This window comes from Macrobrachium nipponense, chromosome 4 (assembly GCF_015104395.2).
Source record: "Macrobrachium nipponense isolate FS-2020 chromosome 4, ASM1510439v2, whole genome shotgun sequence".
Lineage (NCBI taxonomy): Eukaryota > Metazoa > Arthropoda > Malacostraca > Decapoda > Palaemonidae > Macrobrachium > Macrobrachium nipponense.
The window spans coordinates 117066427-117093891 of NC_061100.1; the positions used below are offsets into that span (position 1 = coordinate 117066427).

Consider the following 27465-nt stretch of genomic DNA (forward strand, 5'->3'; position numbering starts at 1 on the left):
GCGAGGTTCCCAATTATCGTGTAACAATTATCGGGGATTCTCGCTCACTGTGGACCGTGGTCTCAACCTAAGTGTTTGGAGATCGTATAAAAAACTCGAACACTCTGAGTGCGCTAGAAATTCCGTAGAAATTCTAAGCACTCTGCGAAACCCCCACCGAATTCGTCAACAGATATCGGCTGGTGGTCCTCTCGATTCCCGTAGAAATCGAAGGAAAGGGGCAGGATCCCTCCATCAACAACCGAGGCTTACGTCAGGTAGGACCCGAAGGTCCCCCACCCCCCGGTAGCGACCAGCCCCTAACGTGGGATCTTACAGAGAAATCTCTGTAGGATCCTCCCCTTTTCCCTCGTAGCCGTAAGGAGAGAGGGAATGGGGGAGGGGGAGGAATTGGATACTGGCTCGCCTTCCCAGCGGAACTAGCAGTTGGAGAAGAAAAGGAGCAGCCATCGCCTTACGGCGATGGCCTCTCAGAGCCTGGGAAAACGTATTCGTCAGGAGGGGAAAACGTTTTCCCGAGGAGGGTTACGAACTCATACTGTAGGTAAGGGTCTGCCGCCACTGTGAACGTCGTCGGGGTGGGGCTGATCGACACCTGACAGGAGAGAGCCGATACCGTCCTCCGACTCATTCCAGTCCTCGTCGAGGTCGAAACCTCTCAAGAGGACCGAAGGGGTATTCAAATACGGTGTCCGAAGACACGTAGAAACCGCCTCTGTCGCAGTAGTAGAGGAGGTGAAGTAGCTTTGTTCGACCGGCCAGAACTGAGAGAGCCTTCTGTCGGAGACGAGAGACTACCTGGTTCAACACAGTCGGCAAGCTCCAATCGCGGCAGACACCACGTCGATTTGGGTTCCCTCTCGGCGGGCCCCAAAACGACTCGAGCCGAGACGTGGCTCTGCTGGTGGGAGCTCCCCCCCGGCGGATCCTTCCCCGAGGTCGTTGTGCTGACAAATCAACGCCATAACCGTTAAGCCCTTCCCATTCGAACAAGAGCATATTCCGAGAACCTTCCTCCTAACGAAGGGGGAACAGCGGACAGCCCTCTCGGTCTTCTCCATCCACTCGCGCATACGTTCCTGGCCGGTCCAAGAACCGTGCCTGGCACGTAGGGCGTCGTGGTGGGATCATGAGGGCCGCACCCCTCACGATCACTCCTCAATACCTCGACTCCTCCGGTGTAACCCGAGGAGGTTGAAGGTACGGGAGAGGCAGACTGACGCTCCCTCCTCGCTCGCTGGCAGAACCAGCCAGGCTTGGAGGGCTGCAGGCGATCGTCAAACCCGCGGTGGCGATCGAGCTGCAAGCCTGGTCGAACCGTTCTCTGTGTGGAGAAACGGCTGGACTGAGCACAGCGGCCCCGATCTCGAGTGTCAGAAGAGCTGGTGCTGGTTGCCGTACCCGATCGCTCTCTGTGAGAGCGACGGTCAGGTGACTGCAGGCTCCACTGTCACAGTGAGACTGGTGCTTGTCCTCACGGCACGGCACGTCGCTGGTTCCAGCCGTGGCTTGGCACCGGCGAACTACGGGGACCTCTTCCCAGCCTCAGCCCGTGGCCGGTCGTGGACCGTCACGTCATCCCGGGTTAGCCAGCTGGTCGCCGCGAGAGCGAGAGCTGGTCTGGTGAGAGTCGCGTGAGCGGCTGTCACCAGTCTTCCGCTCCGTGCCGTGAACCTGACGCTGAGCGGGCTCAGAGGTCTGGTTCCTGGCTGCACGGTCGCTGGTAGGCGACCGTACACTCGGTTACCTCCATGAACGAGAGGCCGACGACGGACCCTGATGCAGTGGCAGAACCACTGACACCAGGCGAGGAAGTACCGGTGTTAGCCGGTACCCCTCTGGTCCCCGTAGTCGTCTTCTTCTTGCGGAAGAAGAGACGGGCCCCGCTCCCGAAGGAGCAGAGGACCAGCGGAAGGAAACCCTCCCGTCCCACCGAGGTGAGACGGGTCCCGAGAAGCTCCCGAAGGAGACTTCTTAGGAGGAAGGAGGCAACCTTCTTCTTCCTCGGCTGTGAAGCCTTAGAAAGTCGAAGGGGAAGAGGCGCAGCAGCCGACGACGATGAAGAAAATGAAGGCGACGTTCCTCCTCTTCTTCGTCAGCTTCCTCAGGACAGAGGTAAGATCTGCCATCCAGGCGGAGCCGGGGCTGCTGTAGCCGAAGCCACAGGGCCCGGACGCACCTGTACAGACAGACCAAAGTCTTGGGGTAGTACCACCACGAACAGGGACGACGTCAGCAGGTATGGGCATCTCAGGAACAGCAGGCACAGCCAGCACAGCATCAGCAGGGACAGCCAGCGCAGCAACGGCAGGGACAGCCAGCTCAGCAACGGCAGGGACAGCCAGCACAGCAACTGCATGGACAGTCAGTACAGAATCGGCAGGTACGGCAGGCAGCACCGGAAAACACAGGAGGTGGTGGAGCAGCAGCCAGCAAACATCCTGGTACCGGCAGCAGGTCCAGGGCCAGGGGCTTGAGCTCTAGGGCGAGCGGAAGTGTTGGTCGCGGCAGCGCGGCAACCACGAGCGGCGGCGGCACAAGCCCCCCTCTCGGTACGGCGAACGGCACTTCACAGCGGCTGTAGGCCAAGACTGTTACACGTGAGGCGAGTACAACCAGGGTGAGGAGGGACGTCGTCACCTGGAGTCGATATCGTTGTCGTGGTCACCGCTTCATGGGTGACCGCAGCAGGCCCAGACATAGAAACCGCCCCCCTGGACACTAGGCACGCCCTGCAAATCGAAGGACGCCCATACCTCACCAAGGTCCACCCTCGTGGCAATAGCACCTGCGGAAATAACAGTAGTAGTGATTAGTGGGGGGGAAGTCCCCTCGCGCGGGGGGGTGAGCCCCACACCGAACGAGCGGAAGACCCCGAATACAATTGTACATCGGGCACCGAGCGCCCTCCCCCGCGCTCGACGGATCGGGCGAGGAGAAGAACCCAGATAACCTCCCCCCCGAAGGGGAAGGGCCATCTGTGGGAGCTGAGCGGGGGGGGGGGGGGGATTCTCGTTCCCCACCCCCGCACAGCACCCATGTACCCAACAATAATAATAAGAGCCCGAGAGCAATCGTGCCCTCGGCACCGAATGCAAGGGCATAAGGATCAATTCCCTGACTGAGCGGAACTTGAACCAAAATGACAATTTGTCGAAAATTGCATTTTTCCTAACTATACAAACCTGAGGTCCTTTAACAATAGGAAGGTAACTAGCGGCAGCTGGGACGGTCGTAAGCTTCGAACAAGGGGAGAACGGTAGTTAACTGCTTGTCCGATCGTGCGCGCGGGCTGAAGAATCACTTTTGCTTTAGGCCCATGCAAAAAGTTGCAGAGTGAGGGGTGGCATGAGGTGGGACTATATGTAAAGGACCTCAGGTTTGTATAGTTAGGAAAAATGCAATTTTCGACAAATTGTCATTTGTTCCGATACGTAATACAAACCCTCGGTCCTTTAACAATAGGAAGACTCACTTCTTGGTGGGAGGAATCTGAGTCTTTTTGGTGAACAGACTGGTGTTCGTCCAACCCTGGAGTGCCTCCCTGGTCGTAAGAGCAAGGGAGGGATCCAAACCTCTGTCCGATTGATCGGGGTGTGCACCGCAGGATCAATGGTCAGACCTCTGGGCCAAGTACTAAGAGAGAGGCAAGCGTATCTTCGTACAGCAAGCAAGAACTTGTTCCTGTTTGCAAGAGACAATCATAAAATGATGGGTTTGTCTCAATTTGGCATCCACTTCCTCCACCTTGGAGGAAGAAGTGGATATTTACTCCTATCCCTACTGAAAGGGATAGGATGGTGCTCTATTGAGTAGCTCACCTGCATCTCGTCCCTTACCCAGCAGGGTGACGACCGTGTCCCTCTACCCAAAGGTAGAGGGAGAAAAAAGATGGGAAGAGGAGCCAGTCACACTCTCATTCCTCATCCATTCTTACGGTCACACCAGGACTCGATGCGTTCAGCCTGCGAGGGTCTGGGTTAACTACACAAGTGTTGGAGCAACCACCACGGTTCCCAAGGAAAAAGATCCAAGGAACTGTGGGGCAATATCCTGAAGGTAGAACGAAGGGAGGTGCATGCGGTCCGGTTGGACCAGGCGCCTGCCTTCATTACCTGCGCCACGGAGAAGTTCTTGCGGAACGCGAGAGAATGATGAAGAGGCGTCCACACTCATCCTGGGTGTCGAGTTTCTTCAGACAGCTCCGTCGCACCTTCACAGGACAAAGCAGCATAGCCTTCGTATCGGAGGCGGTGAAGTCCATTAGGAGGGTATTGTGAAGGACTCGAACCAATCGTCAGTTACCGAAGGGTTCTGAGTCTTCGCTACGAAGATCGGTACGAAATCGAGCGTCACAAATCCCCATCCCTTTGTGCTTGACTCTCAAGAGAAGTCATGCAGTTACCTAAGACGAAAAGAAGGGAATAGTCGTATGACCTATCCCTCTTCTCGACTTTGGTTATGTACAGTACTCATACTGACAAGCTATTAAGACGAAGTAATGATTGCTCTGGAACAACCGAACTAAGTCCACAGCATAGTTCGTAAACTGACTCGGGCGCTCTGACAGCTGCCGACTGACTGGTTCGGAATCAGTAGAGGCAAGTTGTCCAAGCATCCGGGTAAGTCACGTGACCTTCGCCCTTTAAAGTTATGCTGAGAGACCAAACAAATAAAATATTTGTTAGTCACCGATGCCGGACGGCGCGGCGATGATTCTCTTAATGCATAAGCTCAAAAGGCGAAAGTCAATTGCCTTCAAAAGACCGAGGTCCCTGATGGCAAGAAAATCTCATAGACGTTGAATCTCAGCTTAAGGAGAAACAACACTATGTGACGTTGAAGACGAAGGTAGGCAATGAATGCAACCTACGTCTTCCAGCTGAATCGAGAGAAGGAATCTCAAGATTCTAAACCTGTGCTTACAAATGACTGAAAACGCTAACCGCCATTTCATTGCTGTCGTTGTGCAATGAAAGCGGGGCGTTCTTCAGTAATGAAACACAGGGGAGAGCCGCTTGAAGAAACTGCTTCTCATGGGCTGAACAAGTTTGGAAGTAGAGCTGGCAGGTGTGGGAGTAGGCGATGTCTTTCAATACATCTGCTAATCCGGGGTGAACAATGAACAATTGTACACCTCCGAATACAAGATATTTTGAGGACAAACTCAGATTCCGCAAAAATCATTCGCATTATCGGGATACGATGCAGCAAGAGACTATTACAGAATTCTGTTACCCGTGCGGTAAACAGAAAGATGAGAGTCGAATAGATATCTCTGTTTAAAATTCTCGCAATACCGAAGACGATGAATACTAGCGTTTCACAGCAGTAGATGGTCATTCATGTATGCGAGAATCCCCGTTAATCAGAGACTTAAGTCCGTGATTGTTGGGCAGAGATACGGTTGTTATTCAATCAAAGCAGGTGAGAAAGACATAAACAACCGTCTATCTCAAAGCGGCAGCTGATACTGAAATGCCTCGGGCAATTCAATACGCAGTAGCTGTCGCTGACTCGTCATCCTGAGTTGCCAAGTAATCCTTTCCACGAAGGAATGCGTTCGGCTAGAACCACCGAGCATAAAAAGATATGCTCGAGCAATTATATTTAAGCGAAACGAATTTCGGTAAATATAAAAGCTTAAATGGTGTGTTGTGACAACACCATAAGTATATAAAATTGAAACTGGAAACTCCTGGGAGGTTGCAGGCAACCCGGGTTGCAGTTCAATTAGAAACTTTTCGTCTAAGTCGCAATCCGTTAGAATAACCAGGATATGCGCCTACCCTCGGACCATTCAAACTGCTTAGCAGAATCATGTCGCGAGGTTAATATACGTAGTTATATTTGTAGGGATTCTGAACAACGATCTCCATCCTAAATTCTTTCCTTCAAGAAAAACAAAATAAGGATTGGAGATCGACCACCTTCGTTCTCTAATAAAGAGAGTGAAGGAGAAGTCTTCCTCGAAGGAAAGCTTCAATGGTGAACAGAATACTAAGACGATAGTTCCAGCCAAACTGGATATTCCGTCGTTCTTCTCTATTCCAGGTTGGTCGCCTACTGTGAGATAGTCTTCTTTCAGCAGCAGTCTTCTTCCTAATGCTAGAAATTCCAGGAATTCGAGCATAGGCGGAGGTTCCCAATTATCATGTAAACATATCGGGGATTCTTCGTCTCGCTCACTTTGGACCGTGGTCTCGCCTAAGTGTTTGGAGATCGTAAGAAACTCTAACACTCTGAATGCGCTAGAAATTCCGTAGAATTCTAAGCAGTCTGCGAAACCCCCACCGAATTCGTCAAACGATATCGGCTGGTGGTCCTCTCGATTCCCGTAGAAATCGAGAATGGGGCAGGATCCCTCCTCAACGACCAGGGCTTACGTCAGGTAGGACCCGAAGGTCCCCCTGGTAGCGCAGTCCCCAACGTGGGATCCTACAGAGAAATCTCTGTAGGATCCTTCCCAATTCCCCTTTCCCTCGTAGCTGTAAGGAGAGAGGGAATGGGGGAGGAATTGGATACTCGCTCCGCCTTCCCAGTGGAACTAGCAGTTGGAGAAGAGTAGGAGCAGCCATCGCCTTGCGGCGATGGCCTCTCAGAGTCTGGGAAAAACGTATCGTCAGGAGAAAACGTTTTCCCGAGGAGGGTTACGAACTCTCACTGTAGGTAAGGTCTGCCGCACTGTGAAACGTCGTCTGGGTGGGGCTGATCGACACCTGACAGGAGAGAGCCGATACCGTCCTCCGACTCATTCCAGTCCTCGTCGAGGTCGAAACCTCTCAGGAGGACCGAAGGAGTATTTAAAATACGGTGTCCGAAGACACGTAGAAACGCCGCTGTCGCAGTAGAGGAGGTGGAAGTAGCTTGATCGACCGGCCAGAACTGAGAGAGCCTTCTTGTCCGGAGACGAGAGACTGGTTCAAGACAGAATCGGCAAGCTCCGATCGCGGCATACCCACCGTCGGTTTGGGTTCCCTCTCGGGCCCCAAAACGACTCAAGCAGAGACATGGGCTCTGATGGTGGGAGCGGCGATCCTTCCCCCCGGCCTCGTTGTGCTGACGAAATCAGTGCAATAACTGGGTAAAGTTACTCTGAATCTCGGAAAAGGAAGTTACAGCGTCTTGAGGAGTAGGACCGTCCAGTCCCTCCAACAAGAGCAGCTCCCAGGACCAGCAACAGATCCCTGACGGTTGCCTCCAATCACTTGCGCGTACGTCCTGGTGGTCCTAAGACCAACCTGGCACGTGCGGCGTCGTGACGGGATCGTGAGCGGCGCATCTCTCACGATCACTCCTATATACCTCGCTCTTCCATGCGTAAGCCGAGGAAGTTGAAGGTATCGGAGAGACAGAACTGACGCTACCCCCTCTCCCCCTGACGGTCGCCTCCAATCACTTGCGCGTACGTCTGGTTGAGGTCCTAAGACCATACGTGGCACGTTGCGGCGTCGTGACGGGATCGTGAGCGGCGCACCTCTCACGATCACTCCTAGCTACGCGCTTCTTACCGGTGTAGCCCGAGGAAGTGTAAGGTAGTGGAGAGACAGACCTGACGCTCCCCCCCCGCTCGCTGGCAGGACCAGCGTACGTGGGGGCTGCAGCCGATCACCAACCCGCGGTGGGGATCGATCTGCAGGCCTGGCCGTTGCCGCTCAACCTGTGGCGAGCGGCTCGGACTGAGCACGTCGACCCGGGTCCCGTGCGTCAGACGAGCTGCTGCTGGTCATCGTATCCGCCCGGTCCCTGTGGGAGCGGCGGTCAGGTGACCTGCAGAGCTCACTTTCGCTGTGAGACCGGTGAGCGTCCTCGCGGCACGTCAAAACCGCTGGTACCAGCGAGGCTGGTACCGTCGGTCGAAGGGACCTGGGGGACCTCTTCCCAGCCTCAACCCGTGGCCGGTCAGAGACCGTCACGTCCAACAAGATCCCCCCGAGGTACCGGTCTGGTCGCTGCCGAGAGCGGCCGCTGGCCTGGCGAGAGTCACCTGAGCGGCTCTCGACAGTCTTCTGCTCCGTGCCTCGGTCATGACGCTGAGCGAACTCAGGCGTCTTAACTTTGGACTGCACGGTCACCCGAAGGAGATCGTACACTCGGAACTTCTCGCGGACGAGAAACCGAGCCGGTACCTGGCTTAGCAGCAGAGCTGCCAAGACCAGGCGAGGGTGTACCAGCGGTAGCCAGCACACCCTTGGTCCCCGTCTTCTTCTTCTTCTCAGAAGGGGAGACGGGCCCCGTTCCCGAAGGAACAGGAGGACCAGCAGAAGAAACCCCCCGTCACACCGGAATGTGACGAGCCCTTCGAAGTTCCCGAAGGAGTCTTCTTAGGGGGAATAACAAAACCCGGTTACCAGCTGGTCGCTGCGAGAGCGGCCGCTGGCCTGGCGAGAGTCACCTGAGCGGTTCTCGCCAGCCTTCTGCTCCGTGCCGTGGTCTTGGCGCCGAATGCGAACTCTGGCGCCGAAACTTTGGCTGCACGGTCTCCCGAGGGAGAGCGTACACTCGGGATCTCCCGCGAACGAGAGACCGAGCCGGAACCTGGGCGTAGCGGCATCGCCGCTAGCACCAGGCGAGGAAGTACCAGAGCTAACCGATACTCCTCTGGTCCCCGTCTATCTCTTCCTTACGGAAGGGGAGACGGGCCCCGCTCCCGAAGGAGCAGGAGGACCAGCAGAAGGAACCCCCCCCCCGTCCCACCGAGGTGGGCTCGGTGGGACGGGCCCTTAGAAGTTCCCGAAGGAGACTTCTTAGGGGGGGGGGTGGGGGGGGAGGCAGCCTTCTTCTTCTTCGGCTTATGGGCCTTAGAAGTCGAAGGGGAAGAGGCAGTAACAGACGAAGATGACACCTTCCTCTTCTTCGTCAGCTCACGCAGGACGTCGTCAGGTCCTCCATACAGGCCGGAGTCGGGCCTATTGCCGAAGCAACACGGCCCGACTGCACCTGTCGGAAGGACTGGGCTGGGGAAGACACACCATGGGCAGGACCAGCATGGACAGGCGCAGGAACCAGGAGCGACAGGAACAGCAACCAGCTCAGGAGCGGCAGGAACAGCGGCAGCGGTAAACACAGAAGGGACAGCCAAGCCAGTAGTGGGAACCACATCAGCGACAGGTACGGCAGGCCCAGCCATCGCCTCGTAGAATCATCGGCAGCCAGCGGGAAGCTGGTACTGGCGGCCAGTCCAGGGCGAGCTTGCTGGAACAGCGGAAGTCTGGGGCAGGCAACACGAAGAAAACACAGGCTGGCGGCGGCATACCCCTCCTCGGTACGGCGGCGACCGGCCCTAGGAAGCGGCAGACGGCGTCACCGACACAGCATGGGGAGTGTAGACCAGCGGGGGGAAGCAGCATAAGCGGCCGTGAAGGTTGAAGTGGAGACCACTCCAAGGTCACCGCCCCAGACCTCGCTAGACTCTGCAGCAGATCGTGGATGCTAGGCACGCCCTGCAGCCGCAGTGGTCCATACCTGTCCAAGGTCGTCTCCCACGGCTGTAGCACCTGCGGTAGCACAGACAGATTGTTAGTAAGAGGGGTTCCTTCCCTCACGCACGGGGGGGGAGACATGCCCCCACCCCGAACGGAAGGAAGACCCCAAAAACAAAAAACAAAATACGAGGAAGCTGAGCGGGGGGGCAGGAAAGAAGACGAAGAATCGGATACCAAGGGAGTCGCGGGAGAGCTTTCCGACGACTTCCTGGCAGACCTTCGCTTCCCCTACCCCGCACAGCAGTGAAAAGTAATATGAAAATGAAACAGAATACTGCACTTGCGATTCACTTCATAGAACTTAAAGAGGGAAAAAATCACATTCCGGTAAGAGCGGAAACTTGATCCATAATAATATGATGCTATCATAATATATGATAAAATGAACAATACTGCACTTGCTATTTTCACTTTCACAGCAATAAATCGTAAGGATTAATTCCCGGGGTAAGAGCGGAAATTGATCCAAAATTAAATTTGATGCAATTAATAAATGAAAAATGAAAAGAAAGAAAAAACTGCATGCGAATCCACTTTCATTGCATTCTATTCATACAAAAGAAGAGGCTCTTGCCGAGCGCAATCAAGCTCTCGGCAACGAACGCACAGGGCAAAAATATAATGAAAAAAGAGTACTTACATCTTTCAATTACACACTTTCGCCCAAAATACATGACTCGGCGCGAGTGCGCCCGCCCTCGGCACCGAGACATATTCAAGGGGTTCATTCATGAAAAGAGCGGAAATTTCGCTGTCTCTACGGCGATAGTTCCATGTTGATTCATAATTAAGTAATGAAAATGAAAACAGTGTACTTACAGTTTCATTTTCAAGTCAAACCAAACCATTAGTAAAAAACACAATATAAACAAAGCATACGACGATGAAGCGGGCAGAGAGCGATGACGAACACGTCCTTCACACCCGCGGCCGAAAGCAAAAGTGATTCTTCACCTCTCGGGTGCGCGCGGGCGCGCGCACGATCGGACAAGCAGTTAACTACGTTTCTCCCCCTTGTTCGAAGCTTACGACCGTCCCAGCTGCCGCTAGTTACCTTCCTATTGTTAAAGGACCGAGGGTTTGTATTACGTATCGGAACAAATAAATATTGATGCAATCAATAATAAAAGGAATAACATGAAAAAGAATCTTGCATTACGATTCACTTCACAATGAATAAGGGCTCGGAGCGAGCGCATTTGCGCCCTCGGTACCGAGCGCAAGGGTAAAAGGATCCATTCCCGATTATGAACGGAAACCTTGATCCATAATGAGTTGATGCAAACAAAATATATATGAAAAATGAAAAAAAATACTGCGCTTGCGATTTCACTTCATACAAATAAAAAAAAAGGGAAAGGATCAATTTCCGGGTAAGAGCGGAAAACTGATCCAAAATGAGTATTGCTTACAATCAAAAATAAATATATGAATGAAAAAGAATACTGTACTTGCGATTCCACTTCCATACAGAATCAGTTTTCGAGCCGAGCGCATTCGCTCGGCAACGAGCATACAGGTAAAAATAATATAAATGAAAAGGGCACTTACTTACGATTTTCATCTAAACATTTCCAACCAAAATAAAGCTCGGAGCGAGCGCTCTCCCGCCCTCGGCACCGAGCATACACAATACGAGGATCATTTCTGGGAAAAATGAATTCCCGCACTTACGCCTTTCAGTCCGGCACTCGGGTAATCGGAGGGCGTGAGAAACCAAGATCCTTTAATTCACAATTGAATTCAATGGAAATAAATATGAAATGATTGTACTTACAATTCAGTTTCACTAGATAAATAGAAAAAGAAAAACACAACCATGCGAAAGCAACGACGATGAAGCGGGCAGAGAGCGATGATGCACGTCTACACGCCAGCAGGCCGAAAGCAAAAGTGATTTGTTTACCTCCCAGTCGCGAGCGCGCCTGTCGGACAAGCAGTTAACTACCGAACCCCTTGTTCGAAAGCTTACGACCTATCCAGCTGCCGCTAGTACCTTCTTATTGTAAAAGGACCGAAGGTTTGTATGCCGTGTCGGAACAAAAATTATTTTATCATGTATCTTGCATATCATGTGAGTTAAATATATGAGACCAAACAACAATAGGCTAACGTCTTTTCTTCCTCATTATCTATTCCATTTTTTGTTAGGCTAACCCCTTACCCTAAATCTCTTTATCTATCCCATCTTCTAGTTAAGTTTAAAAAAGTAAAATAGAATGCCAAAGTATCATTAGTAATATTATACTTGTTGTGTAAACGCATACAGCCAGAAACAATTGATTTGTTATGAGCAACCGAATCCGATACCAACAGTGTTTTTGCTTGCATTTCAACCATCGTACGATAGTTAAAAAATTACCATAGTTATGATAAAAATGACGTTAAGGAGAATAAGACTAATATATTTTTACATTACTATGTCCTTACTCGCTTTGGAGATAAGATCAGCAAGGGCATATACAGGCGGCCCTCGGTTAGCGGCAGGGGTTCCGTTCCTGGCCACCGACGCCAAGCGATTTTCGACGCTGAGCGATTTTAAAGCCTACGGCCGCCGCACACCTTCTTTCGAAACTCTAGACCAGTCAAAGGCGCTGTAATCCCACAACGGCGCAATAAGTAAAATTATATTTATGCAGTATAGTACTATAGAAATTACTGTACAGTACATGTGGGTGTCTAAAGTATGTAAAGATATAATAAAGTTTATACAGTGTACAGGTAGCTGTAGTGTTCAGGTTACGATCATTAGTCTTACGATAGTTCGATTTTATGAGAGATCAATTTACAATGGTCTAACTTTATCCATCTTCTAGTTACATAAGTTCAATAACAGCAAAAGAGAATTATGAAAGTATGGTGTTAACGTTATACTCGTTGCGTGAACGTGTACAGCATGAACAAAATCCGAACGAGAAAAGACCTTTTTTTTTTTTTTTTTTTTTAAAGTACAACCGAACTGGATAACATCTGTTTGGCTTGTATTTCGATCATCGTACTACAGTGCAACATTACCGTATTTGTTATAAATGGCGTTATGTATAGAATAGAACTGAGATATCTTAATGTAATAACTTTATTCGCTATAGATCAGAGATCAATATAGATTAAAAGATCAATCGGGAAATATACCGTTAAATTTAAACCTAGTTATAACTGAAGCTGAGAAAACTGTTCAAGCTGCTAATGACTATTATCGTACATCGGCAACAAGGATAAAACTGCAGTAAACGTCTGCCATCACACACAACTGTAGATAAAATTGGGATAAAAATCATTTTAATCAAAACTACTGTGCTTGAAAGAACACATTTTACTGTTGTTTCACACCGATATAAGATAAATAGCGTAAAGTTCGTATTACGATGATATAAAGGATTACGTATTGCGAACGGAATCACGTAATTTTTTACGCAATAAAACATGCCGCCAACGTAATCTGTTAACGAAAAAAAATAGTAGTTCACATTCACAACGAGACATATTCAATAAATATTTCTACCTAAAAACACGCTGTATAAGGAAAAAATAACTTTGTCTCATATAAGTCAAGTATATAGATATTCGTTCATGCTAACTAGAAGCAAGAGCATTCGCTCAGAATTGCGTTATGGTGAAACAGACTCGTATTCATCAGCTGATTTCAAACCACAACATTGGCCGCTCCGCGGAATACGGGCTTAAGTTTTGCCGTAGTATTTTAAAATACAATAATATGAGAATACATACAATATTCTTGGATACAGTGAAATAATGTATAACTTTTTAAAGGATTTATGGAAAAGATGCGTAATTAATAAAATAACACAATGCATTTTCGGAACTGGCGGACAAGAACGAACATGAAAAACCATCCCCTTACAACGTGGAGCCTAGTTACAAAGGCTGCCTTAAATTTGTATCTTATTTCTGTACAAAAATGAAAATACCTTTATGCAATATGTTTTCATACACATTTTAAACATAAAAGCATAAACATTTGAAAAATCGACACATCGATCGCTAATTTGCACTTTTTTTTTTTTTTTAAACTCGATATTTTCGGAAGAGTGGCAGACGGCGGCATACAAGAACGAACTTGAAAAAAAACATCGTAGTCGATAAGTTGAAGGGGAGTTTCAAAAAGCTGCCTTTTTATCATATTTCTGCACAGAAATAAAAAATACCCTATTCGTAGTACATTTTCATACACATTTTAAACATAAAAGCATAAACATTTATAAAATCGACACATCGATGGCTAATTTGCACTTTTTTTCTTTTTTTTAAATCGACATTTTCGGAAGAGCGGCAGGCGGCGGCTTACAAGAAAGAACATGAAAAAAACATCGTATTTGATAACGTGAAGGGCAATTTCAAAAGCTGCCTTTGTATCATATTTCTGTACAGAAATAAAAATGCCTTTCACGTATTACATTTTCATACACATTTTAAACAAAAGCATGAACACTTATGAATCGACACATCGTAGTCGACAACTTGAAGGGGATTTCCAAAGCTGCCTTTTTATCATATTTCTGCGCAGAAATAAAAATACCCTATTTGTAGTACATTTTCATATACATTTTAAACTTAGAAGCATAAACCTTTATAAAATCGACACATCGATCGCTAATTTGCACTTTTTTTAAATCGATATTTTCGGAAGAGCGGCAGGCGGCGGCTTACAAGAAAGAACATGAAAAAACATCGTATTTGATAACGTGAAGTGGCAGTTTCAAAAGCTGCCTTTGTATCATATTCCTGCACAGAAATAATAATGCCTTTCACGTAATACATTTTCATACACATTTTAAACAAAAGCATGAACATTTATGAATCGACACATCCATAGCTAAATTTTCACTTATGTAACTCGATATTTTCGGCATAGAACAGCGTCAGAGGCATATATTTTACCCTAATACCTACGTAATAACTCTCCATAAAATTTGTTAATATAATTTGCATAACCTTCATGGTCTGAACGGCATTTCTACATATGTATGAACTCGTTAGACAACGGCGCTAGCGGCGCTGATAACTGAAATTTGTGCCGTAAAGATACCTTTAAAATGCCTTATTTTTTTAATGAATATTTTTGACAACCGCCATAAAACCGATTCGCCGTTGAGTGATTGCGCCGTTAACCGCGGGCCGCCTGTACTGCTAAATTCAAGCTGTAAGTTTTAGCTGAAGCTGAGGGAAGGATGCTGATCTGTTAATGACTATTATCGTGCATCGGCAACGTGGATGAAACTCTCACAAACTTCGATATAGTACCATCACACTCGTATGTAAACAAAATTTGAGAGAAATGTGTTTTAATCAAAACTATTGGGGATGAAAGGACACATTTCACTGTTTTCACTCCAATTAAATATAAATACATAAAGCTCGTAGTATTCTGTTGAGATAAAGTGAAAATATCGAATGAAATCTGTTGATTTTTGTTTATACAATAAACATGCCCTCAGCGCCATCTCCATAATAACACAAAAAATTAAATTTCGTTCACAAACTATACATATTTAAGTGATATTTCGACTTGAAAACACTTTGTATACTAATGAAAAATAACCTTGTCCCATATAAATAGAGTATCTTGAGATTCATATGCACTAACTAGAAACAAGAAAGTCTCTCTTATTTTGAGTTCAATATAGCAAAGCAAACTTACCTCGCAATTTCCCACAGCTGATTTCCAAACCAAAACATTGATTGCTAAGTTTGCATTTTTTTTATAATACAAACAAATAGTAATATGAAAATACATATAATATTATTGGATGCAGTGAAGTAAAGCATAGCTTTTTAAAAGATCCATGGAAAAGATGCATATTCATTATGTTTGTATTTTATCATACTATACTAATATGTGATTATTACATACTCTAATCTCATATCTCATGTATGATGCGACCCCCTTAAACTTAGCTCCAAATATGGGTCTTCAAAAGTTGCATGATATGTGAGTATATACGGTACTTGGATTAATTCTTCACCAATGCAACACATTTCAAGTGACTACGAATGGCAAAAAAATTGCATTGTGTCCAAATTAGAATTCTGCTGATACATAAGTATTCAAGTTAAATTCCCTAATAGTATTATGAACTATATTTAAGTAATCTATTCTCTACATACAGCACATATAAAATGGATAAAGATCAATAAAAGAAAGTTCCTCTCAAACATTACCTTTTTAATACTAGCCTGGCAGCCTGCTTGCAAGGCTGCAAGAGCCAAGTCTTCCATTTTCTGACGACTTATTGGAGAGATGAAATTGAGGAAATATGAAGAATACAGTCCGTCCGAAAAATCTTGACCAATGCGGGTCAAATTTTCTTCAGTTGGCTGACAAAAGTAAATTGCTGGGACATCTGGCACCTCCCCTCGTTCACTGTGCAGCAACCTGGAGTGAACCATAACAATTATTTCCAAAGGTAAATGTCAGCTATTATAAATAAAAATGACATTTTTAGAAAAAAAGTTTTGTATATAGTGGTCCCCCCGTATTCGCGGGGGATGCGTATCAGACCCCCCTTGAATAGTTAGAACTCGCAAATAGTTGGAACCCTATAAAAATGCTAAAAATGACAATTTGTCCAAAATTGCATTTTTCCTAACTATACAAACCTGAGGTCCTTTTACAATAGGAAGGTACTAGCGGCAGCTGGATAGGTCGTAAGCTTTCGAACAAGGGGTTCGGTAGTTAACTGCTTGTCCGACAGGCGCGCGCGCGACTGGGAGGTAAACAAATCACTTTTGCTTTTGGCCCAAGCAAAAACTGCAGAGTGAGGGGTGGCACGAGGTGGGACTATGTGTAAAAGGACCTCAGGTTTGTATAGTTAGGAAAAATGCAATTTTGGACAAATTGTCATTTGTTCCGACACGGCATACAAACCTTCGGTCCTTTTACAATAGGAAGACTCACTTCTTGGTGGGAGGAATCTGAGTCTTTTGTGAACAGACTGTGTCGCCCAACCTTGGGAATGCCTCCCTGGTCGTAAGAGCGAGGGGAGGGAATCCAAGCCTCTGTCCGATTGATCGGGGTGTGCACCGCAGGATCAATGGTCAGACCTCTGGACCAAGTACTAAGAGAGAGGCAAGCGTATCTCTTCGTACCAGCAAACAAGAACAAGTTCCTATTTGCAAGAGGCAACATAAAGTTATGGTTTGTCTCTTGTTGGCATCCACTTCCCCCCCTTGTAGGAGGGAAGTGGTGGATATTCGCTCCCATCCCTAGTGAAAGGGATAGGATGGGGCTCTGTCGAGTAGCTCACCTGCATTCTCGTCCTTATCCAGCAAGGTGATGACCGTATCCCTCTACCCACAGGTAGAGGGGGAGAAAAAGATAGGAAGAGAAGCCAGTCACTCTCTCATTCACTTATCTATTCTTACAGGTCACACCAGGACTCGATGCTGTTCAGCCCTGCTAGGGTCTGGGTTAGCTACACAATGTGTTGAGCAGCCACCACGGGTCCAAGGAAAACGATCCAAGGACCTGTGGGCAATATCCAAAAGGTAGAAGGAGGTGCCAGTGGTCTGGTTGTACCAGACCCCTGCCTTCAGTACCTGCGCCACGGAGAAGTTCTTGTGTAACTCGAGGGAGTGTACTTCTAGGTCATCTTGGTGCTGACGAAGAGTCTTCAACACTCAGCCTGGGATGTCGAGTTCTTCAGAAAGCTCGCGGTCGCGCTTTCACAGGACAAAGCAGCATCTCCTTCGCATCGAAGGCGGTGAAGTCCATTAGGGAGGGGATTGTGAAGGACTCTAACCGATCGTCAGGAAACCGAAGGGTTCGAGTCTTCACTACGAAGTCGGTACGAAATCGAGCGTCACGAATCCCCATCCCCTGGATGCTTGACTTCGCAGGAAAAGTCATGCAATTACCTTAGAGGAAAAAGAAGGGAATGGTCGCATGACCTATCCCTCTACTCGACTTCGGTGATGTCCTGTACCCATACTGGTCTATCCGTCTGCAGCGAAGTGTCTCACATTCTCCTATCCCCATGCAGTGAAGTCTTCTCGGTAGTGGATAGGACACCGACACTCAATGTTGGGTGTCGATGGTATGGGTACTGTGACAAGCCGTTAGGACGAAGAAAAGACTGTTATGGAACAACCGAACTAAGTCCACAGCGAAGTTCGTAACTGACTTGGGCGCTCTGACAGCTGCCGACTGACTGCGTTCGGTAGGAGGCAAGTTGTCAAAGCACCCGAGCAAGTCACGTGACCTTCGCCTTAAAAGGGTTATGCCAAGAGACTAAACAAATAATTTGTTCGTCACCGATGCCAGAAGGCAAGGTGATGATTCTCTTAAGGCATGTGCCCAACAGGCGAAAGTCAATTGCCTTCTAGAGACCGAGGTCCTGATGGCAAGATATCTCATAGTATAGTTGATTCTCAGCTAAGGAGAAACAACACTATGTGTCGTTGAAGACGAAGGTGTACAGAAAATGCAACCTACGTCTTCACAGCTGAACCGAGAGAAGGATTCTCAAGATTTCTGAACCTGTGCTACAAACACTGAGAACGCTAACCGCTATTCATTGCTGTCCGGTGAGGATCGTAGTTGCAATAAAAGCGGAGCGCTTTTCAGTAATGAAGACACAGGGAAATACTGCCTGAAGAACTGCTTCTCATGGGCTGAACATTTGGAAGTAGAGCTGTCAGGTCGGAGAGTAGGCGATGTCTTCTGACACATCTGTTAATTCGGGGCGAACAATGAATAATTGCACACCTACGAATACGAGATATTTTGAAGACAAACTCAGATGTCTGCAAAAATCATTCGCATTATCACGGTGCGATGCAGCGGAGACTAGTACAGACTTCTGTTACCGTGCGGTAAACAGAAAGATGAAAGAGTCCAAGAGATATCTCTGTTGAAAATTCTCGCAATGTCGAAGGCGATGAAATCGAGCGTCACAGCAGTAGATGGTCCTTCATTATTGCGAGAATCCCCGTTAATCAGAGACCTAAGTCCATGATGTTGGGTAGAGATACGGTTCGGTAGTCAATCAAACCAGGGGAGAGAGAGACGTAACCGACCGTGCATCTCGGAGACCTAGCTGATACTGAGCTGCTATCAGGCAGTTCAATACGCAGTAGCTCTCGGTGACTCATCATCCTGAGTTGCCAGTTAATTCTTCCACGAAGGGAAGCGTCGGCTAGAACCATCGAGCATAAAGAATACACTTGAGCAATTATATTTAAACAAAAGGATTTCGGTAAATACAAAAGCTGATTTGGTGTTGTCGTGACAATACCAAGTATCTAAAATCGAAACTGATAACTGCTGGGAGGTTGCAGGCAACCCCGAGTTGCAGTTCAATTAAGATACAATTAGTCTGTCACAAACCGTAGAGTTAACTACGGTATGCGCCTACCCCCCGGACAATTCAACTGTTAAAAGAATCATGTCGCGAGGGTAATATACAGTAGACCCTTGACTCACGAACGCATTGACCCACGTACAACTCGATCCCCGACCAAAATTATAGGTAAAATTTCACCCTTGACCTACGAACTAAAACTTTGAGATACGAACAAAAAAAAAATGCGGAAAATAAAAATTCTGTTTGGGTGCATGAACTAATTTTGAGACATGAAACATTTGAAAAATGCTGGAAATTTCTGGAAAATAACAATTCACTTTGTTTCACAAACTAATTTTTAGACACAAACATTTGAAAAATGCGCGAAATCGCCCAGCACACGTGAGAGCGTTTGAGTGCCATGGGAACAGCCATCCTCCAGCCGCCCACGCACGGCGGCAACCCACGCATCGCTCTTTGTCTCATCTCATTGTGTACAAGACGTTCGTCAATTCGCTTAGCATTTTTTGCGCTAAAACTTGTGATTTCTTCATAATGGGCCCTAAGAAAGTGAAGAGTGGTGGTGAAAGTAAGAAAGTGAAGAGTGATGGTGAGAAGAGGGTGCAGAGGAAGATAACCATTGAAATAAAGAAAGAAATTATAGAAAAGTTTGAACGTGGTGTTCGCGTGACCGATATCGCAAGTGAGTACAAGATGGCCAAGTCGACAATTTCGACAATTTTGAAAAACAAGGATGCATTAAAGAAGCAAATGTTGCGAAGGGAGTGACAGTACTAACCAAGATGAGATCGCAAACCCTCGAAGAGGCAGAAAAAATAATTTTGAAGTGGGTACATGAGAAAACAGATGGCAGGTGATAGTGTAAACGAGCCGATCATCTGCGAGAAAGCTCGGCAAGTGTATCCAGAGGTCTTTGCTGAAGGAAACTCCTTCTACTAGTGCCACGCCAGATGATTTTAAGGCTAGTAAAGGGTGGTTTGATAACTTCAAGAAAAGAACTGGAATTCACTCTGTAATAGGCATGGTGAGGCTGCTAGCGCAGACAAGGCTGCTGCTGAGGCATTCGTGACTGAGTTTGCGAGTTCGTGGAGGCCGAAGGATACGTCGCTCAACAGATTTTCAATTGTGATGAAACGGGCCTCTTCTGGAAGAAGATGCCCAACAGGACATTTATCACCCAAGAAGAGAAGGCGCTCCAGGCCACAAGCCAATGAAGGATAGGCTTACGCTTTTGTTATGCTCAAACGCAAGTGGCGACTTGAAACTAAAGCCGCTACTTGTCTACCATTCAAATAACCCGCGTGCCTTTAAGCAGCACAACGTAAATAAGGCCAGACTGCCTGTAATGTGGAGGGCCAATACAAAAGCATGGGTGACACGGAACTTGTTTATGGAGTGGATTGATGAAGTGTTTGCGCCGACCGTGAGTCAGTACCTAACAGAGAACAAGCTACCCCTGCGGTGCCTTCTGATCATGGATAATGCCCCGGCACACCCTTCGTACTTGGCTGACTGCAGTGAACATGACTTCATTCAGTTCAAGTTCCTTCCACCCAACACGACCTCTGTTCTCCAGCCCATGGACCAACAAGTCATTAGCAATTTTGTTTTAAGAAATTATATACGAAGGCGCTCTTCTCCAGATGCTTCCGTGTAACTGAAGAGACAAAATTAACCTTAAAAGAATTTTGGAAGAAGCACTTTAATGTTTTTCACTGCATAACCCTCATTGATAACGCATGGACTGAAGTTACGTACCGCACATTAAATTCTGCGTGGCGGAAACTTTGGCCCCCAGTGCGTAAACTGTCCGTGACTTTGAGGGCTTCGATGCAGAGATTGTGCAAGAAATTGTGTCCATGGGCAACAGTATGGGTCTACAAGTCAATGACGAAGATGTTGAAGAATTGGTCGCTGAACATTCAGAAGATTTGACTGCGGACGAACTTGTTCAACTCCACAAAGAGCAGCAGGAGCAACTTGCTCGGGAGCAATCAACTGACGAAGAGGAGGCTGGGGAGGAAGTTACAGATGTCAGCAGTGATGTGATAAAAGCCGCATTGGAAAAGTGGAATGATGTCCAGTGCTTCCTTGAATTGTATCATCCGGACAAAATTGTTACGAACAGGATCGTGAATATGCTCAATGAAAATTTAATGAGCCATTCAGAAAAGTTATGCAAGGAAGGAAAAGGCAACAGACATTGGATAAGTTTGTGATTAAACGTTCACCAAAAAAAACCTAGAAGAGTGAATCTCCGGATCGAGATCTCCCCGACCTGGATGGGGGAGGGTCTCCTTCCGCACAATAACCTCCTCCCCACCCACCACCCTCCTCTCTTGTCCGTCAAGCCAGAAGTCTCGCCAGTCATAGTAAGTGTTCACTTTACAAACGTTTTTATAGTGTTAGTTTACCATTTTAAATTATATTATTAGATATATTAAGGTTTTTTACACTGACTTTTACATTATCTGTGTAAAATAAGGCAAAATATACATAATATATTGGTTCGTAGGGGTCGAGAAACCAATTAATATTATTCCCATTAAACCTTATGGGGAAATTAGCTCCGAGTCACGAACAATTTGGAACACGACCAAGGTCTAGGAACGGATTGTGTTCGTGAGTCAAGGGTCTACTGTACGTAGTATATTTGTAGGGTTCTGTACCACGACCTCCATCCTAAATTCTTTTCCCCTCGAGGAATGAGAATAAGGATTGGAGATCGACCGCCTTCGTTCTCTAGTCAAGAGAGTGAAGGAGAAGTCTTTCCCAAAGAAAAGCTTCAATGGTGAACAGAATACCGAAGACGATAGTTCAAGCCAAACTGGAAGTTCCGTCCGCTCTTCTCTATTCCATGTTAATCGCCTACTGTGAGATACTCTCTTTCAGCAGCAGTCTTCTTCCAAATGCTAGAAATTACGGAATTCGAGCATAAGCGAGGTTCCCAATTATCGTGAAACAATTATCGGGGATTCTCGCTCACTTTGGACCGTGTCTCGCCTAAGTGTTTGGAGATCGTAAAAAACTCGAACACTCTTGAGTGTGCTAGAAATTCCGTAGAATTCTAAGCACTCTGCGAAACCCCCACCGAATTCGTCAAACGATATCGGCTGGTGGTCCTCTCGATTCCCGTAGAAATCGAGAAAGGGGCAGGATCCCTCCTCAACGACCGGGGCTTACGTCAGGTAGGACCCGAAGGTCCCCCCGGTAACGCAGCCCCTAACGTGGGATCTTTACAGAGAAATCTCTGTAGGATCCCTCCCCTTTCCCTCGTAGCCGTAAGGAGAGGGAATGGGGGAGGTTAATTGGATACTGGCTCGCCTTCCCAGCGGAACTAGCAGTTGGAGAAGAAAAGGAGCAGCCATCGCCTTACGGCGATGGCCTCTCAGAGCCTGGGAAAACGTATTCGTCAGGAGAAAATGTTTTCCCGAGGAGGGTTACGAACTCATACTGTAGGTAAGGGTCTGCCGCCACTGTGAACGTCGTCTGGGTGGGGCTGATCGACACCTGACAGGAGAGAGCCGATCCTGTCCTCCGACTCATTCCAGTCCTCGTCGAGGTCGAAACCTCTCAGGAGGACCGAAGGGGTATTCAAATACGGTGTTCGAAGACACGTAGAAACGCCTCTGTCGCAGTAGAGGAGGTGAAGTAGCTTGTTCGACCGGCCAGAACTGAGAGAGCCTTCTTGTCCGGAGACGAGAGACTACCTGGTTCAACACAGTCGGCAAGCTCCGATCGCGGCAGACCCACCGTCGATTTGGGTTCTCTCTCGGGCCCCAAAACGACTCGAGCCGAGACGTGGCTCTGCTGGTGGGAGCGGCGATCCTTCCCCGAGGTCGTTGTGCTGACGAATCAGCGCCATAACCTCGGCAAAGTTCCAAAGTTCCTCTGGATCTCGGAAGTCACAGCATCTTGCAGAGTAGGACCGTTAAGCCCTTCGAACAAGAGCATATTCCGAGAACCTTCCTCCTAAGAAGGGGGAACAGCGACAGCCCTCTCGGTCTTCTCCATCCACTTGCGCATACGTCCTGGCCGGTCCAAGAACCGTGCCTGGCACGTAGGGCGTCGTGGTGGGATCATGAGGGGCGCACCCCTCACGATCACTCCTCAATACCTCGCTCTCCCGGTGTAACCCGAGGAGGTTTGAAGGTACCCGGGAGAGGCAGACCTGACGCTCCCTCCTCGCTCGCTGGCAGAACCAGCAGGCTTGGAGGGCTGCAGGCAATCGTCAACCCGCGGTGCGGTGGCGATCGAGCTGCAGGCCTGGTCGAACCGTCTCGCTGTGGAGAACGGCTGGACTGAGCACAGCGGCCCCGATCTCGAGTGTCAGAAGAGCTGGTGCTGGTTGCCGTACCCGATCGCTCTCTGTGAGAGAGACGGTCAGGCGACCTGCAGGCTCCACTGTCACAGTGAGACCGGTGCTTGTCCTCACGGCACGTCACGTCGCTGGTTCCAGCCGTGGCTGGCACCGGCGAACGGGGGGACCTCTTCCCATCCTCAGCCCGTGGACCGGTCGTGGACGTCACGTCATCCCGGGTAGCCAGCTGGTTCGCCGCGACGGACCCGCGGAGAGCGAGAGCTGGTCTGGTGAGAGTCGCTTGAGCGGCTGTCACCAGTCTTCCGCTCCGTGCCGTGAACCTGACGCTGAGCGGGCTCAGAGGTCTGGTTCCTGGCTGCACGGTCGCTGGTAGGCGACCGTACACTCGGTACCTCCCGCGAACGAGAGGCTGAGACGGACCCTGATGCAGTGGCAGAACCACTGACACCAGGCAAGGAAGGAGTACCGGTGTTAGCCGGTACCCCTCTGGTCCCCGTTAGTCTTCTTCCTTGCGAAGGAAGAGAGCGGGCCCCGCTCCCGAAGGAGCAGGAGGACCAGCGGAAGGAACCCTCCCGTCCCACCCACCGAGGTGAGACGGATCCCGAGAAGCTCCCGAGGGAGACTTCTTAGGAGGGAGGAGGCAACCTTCTTCTTCCTCGGCTGTGAAGCCTTAGAAGTCGAAGGGGAAGAGGCGGCAGCGACGACGATGAAGAAGATGAAGACGACGACACCTTCCTCCTCTTCTTCGTCAGCTTCCTCAGGACAGACGTAAGATCTGCCATCCAGGGCGGAGCCGGGGCTGCTGTAGCCGAAGCCACAGGGCCCGGATGCACCTGTACAGACAGACCAAAGTCTGGGGTAGTACCACCACGAACAGGGACGACGTCAGCAGGTATGGGCATCTCAGGAACAGCAGGCACAGCCAGCACAGCATCGGTAGGGACAGCCAGCTCAGCAATGGCAGGGACAGCCAGCACAGCAACCGCACGGACAGTCAGCACAGAATCGGCAGGTACGGCAGGCAGCACCGGAAACACAGGAGGTGGAGCAGCAGCCAGCAACATCCTGGTACCGGCGGCAGGTCCAGGGGCGAGCTCTAGGGCAGCGGAAGTGTGGTCGCGAGCGGCAGCGCGGCAACCACGAGCGGCGGCGGCACGCCCCCCTCTCGGTACGGCGAACGGCACTTCACAGCGGCTGTAGGCAAGACTGTTACCACGTGAGGCGAGTACACCAGGTGAGGAGGGACGTCGTCACCTGGAGTCGATATCGTTGTCGTGGTCACCACTCCATGGGTGACCGCAGCAGGCCCAGACATAGAACCGCCGCCCCTGGACACTAGGCACGCCCTGTAAATCGAAGGACGCCCATACCTCACCAAGGTCCACCCTCTTGGCAATAGCACCTGCGGAAATAACAGTAGTAGTGATTAGTGGGGGGGAAGTCCCCTCGCGCGGGGGGGTGAGCCCCACACCGAACGAGCGGAAGACCCCGAATACAATTGTACATCGGGCACCGAGCGCCCTCCCCTGCGCTCGACGGATCGGGCGAGAAGAACCCAGATAACCTCCCCCCCGAAGGGGAAGGGCCATCTGTGGGAGCTGAGCGGGGGGGGGATCTCGTTCCCCACCCCCACACAGCACCCATGTACCCAACAATAATAATAAGAGCCTGAGAGCAATCGTGCCCTCGGCACCGAATGCAAGGGCATAAGGATCAATTCCCTGACTGAGCGGAACTTGAACCAAAAATAAATATTGATGCAATCAATAATTAAAGGAATAACATGAAAAAGAATCTTGCATTACGATTCACTTCACAATGAATAAGGGCTCGGAGCGAGCACATTTGCGCCCTCGGTACCGAGCGCAAGGGTAAAAGGATCCATTCCCGATTATGAACGGAAACCTTGATCCATAATGAATTGATGCAATCAAAATATATATGAAAAATGAAAAAGAATACTGCGCTTGCGATTTCACTTCATACAAAAATAAAAAGGGGAAGGATCAATTCCCGGGAAATAGCGGAAACATTGATCCAAGTAAATAATGCAATCTCAATAAAATATGAAAATGAAAAAGAACTGCACTTGCGATTTCACTTCATTCAAATAAAAAGGGGAAAGGATCCATTTTCGGGTAAGAGCGGAAACTGATCCAAAATGAGTATTGCTACAATCAAAATAAATATATGAAAATGAAAAAGAATACTGTACTTGCGATTCCACTTCCATACAGAATAAGTTTCCGTGCCGAGCGCATTCGCTCGGCAACGAGCATACAGGTCAAAAAAATATAAATGAAAAGGGCACTTACTTACGATTTTCATCTACACATTTCCAACCAAAATATAAGCTCGGAGCGAGCGCTCTCCCGCCCTCGGCTTCGAGCATACACAATACGAGGATCATTTCTGGGAAAAATGAATTCCCGCACTTACGCCCTTCAGTCCCGGCACTCGGGTAATCGGAGGGCGTGGAGAAACCAAGATCCTTTAATTCACAATTGAATTCAATGGAAATAAATATGAAAATGATTGTACTTACAATTCAGTTTCACTAGATAAATAGAAAAAGAAAACAAAACCATGCGAAAGCAACGATGATGAAGCGGGCAGCAGAGAGCGATGATACACGTCTACACGCCAGCAGGCCGAAAGCAAAAGAGATTTGTTTACCTCCCAGTCGCGCGTCGCGCCTGTTCGGACAAGCAGTTAACTACCGAACCCCTTGTTCGAAAGCTTATGACCTATCCAGCTGCCGCTAGTACCTTCCTATTGTAAAAGGACCGAAGGTTTGTATGCCGTGTCGGAACAAACAGCCTATTTTGTTAGTTAAAACTCAAGAAAAACCCACTAAAAATTTTTATACTTGGTTTTTAAAAATAGTTTTATCACAAAAAGTGCATTTTACGATGATTGATAAAAAACCCAGGAATTTGTGGATATTTCTCATAGAAAAAATACGCGAATGCGCAAATTTTCCACGAATCCGGAGAACGCGAATATGAGGGTTCACTGTACTAACCAATTAATTACATAGCTATTGTTTCCAAACCATGGCAGCCTAAAAATTCAAAATTCAAACAGTTGCATTTCTACCGTTTGTGTGTAGGTAATAAAACCCCGCCCACTTTCAGGGACTGAGAAGAATAACTGAGCAGAGAGCTCAATTTGTTTCATGCTCTAATGTTCATATAAGGGGAGGAGGGCGTGCTCCGATCATGTAGTAATTACTTGGAAAGTATGTAATATATAAAACTTTATTTTACCATAAAAATGATATTGTTAAGATACAATAAAGTTTGTTCATACTTGCCTGGCAGATATATATATAGCTGTATTCTCTGAAGTCCGACAGAATTTCTAAAAACTTGCGACACACGTAGTGGGAGAAGGGTGGTTAGTACCCATTCCCGCCGCTGGGAGGCGGGTATCAGGAACCATTCCCATTTTCTATCAGATTTTCTATCTCCACTGTCTCCTGAGGGGAGGTGGATGGGTACCTTTAAATATATATATCTGCCAGGTAAGTATGAACAAACTTTATTGTATCTTAACAATATCATTTTGTTCATGAAACTTACCTGTCAGATATATATATAGCTGAATCCCACCTTTGGCGGTGGGAGAGACAGAAAAGGATTTTAGGAAACATATACATGTAGATGATTGACATCTTGGTTCCTTACCTGTTAGCATAGCTGACTTCGTGATTACTGTCACCGAAGCCTGCTTCTGCTTTACTAGAGTTACCAACAAGGCCTTTAGGCTCAGAGATTTGGATCTGTCGAACAACAAAGCCCTTCACGATCGTTCAGGTCTGTGGAAATCTCGAAATTGTCTAGATCGAAGCTTCCGGCATGGAACTTAGGCGTAGTCTGAAGTTCCTGATGTGTAGTTGGTGCGCTCTAGATGATCTGTCAACGGGAGCGTGACCACAATGTGACTAGACCATATTGACCATACCGTGAGGGCTAAGAAGTATTACATATCACCACCTGATCAACCTAGCCAAAGTTAAGGATATTTAACTAAGGCTTAAGGATTGAGAAGTCCGCCACTGGCGGCCGACCCAATAAATATAATTAACAGCTCTTCCTAACCATTTTCTAGAGGATAGGATGAGTGGTACGTCTTGCCCCCAAGATTGTGTTTGTAGACACGCATGGCCCTAGCAAGCAGCAAATCTTATATGTCATCTTCACATCCCGCAGGTATTGTGAAGCGAACACAAAGTTGCTTAGCTAAAACGTGGCACTCAGGATGTTACTGAGTGCCATGCTCTGTTGAAATGCTTCCGAGGCCGCGCCCTCACCTCGTGAACATTCAGTTTAAA

The 27465-nt window shown here is 48.2% G+C and overlaps 1 protein-coding gene across 1 annotated transcript in view; it reads right to left on the bottom strand.

Moving 5' to 3' along the window:
* LOC135211087 (sec1 family domain-containing protein 1-like) overlaps nucleotides 1–15899 on the bottom strand; it is a 136257-nt gene extending 120358 nt beyond the window's left edge. Inside the window, exon 1 of the mRNA XM_064244161.1 lies at nucleotides 15666–15899. Within this exon, the coding sequence (XP_064100231.1) occupies nucleotides 15666–15893 (228 nt within the window). The 5' untranslated portion in view covers nucleotides 15894–15899. The remainder of the gene's footprint in view (nucleotides 1–15665) is intronic.
* Nucleotides 15900–27465: the final 11566 nt, after the last annotated feature.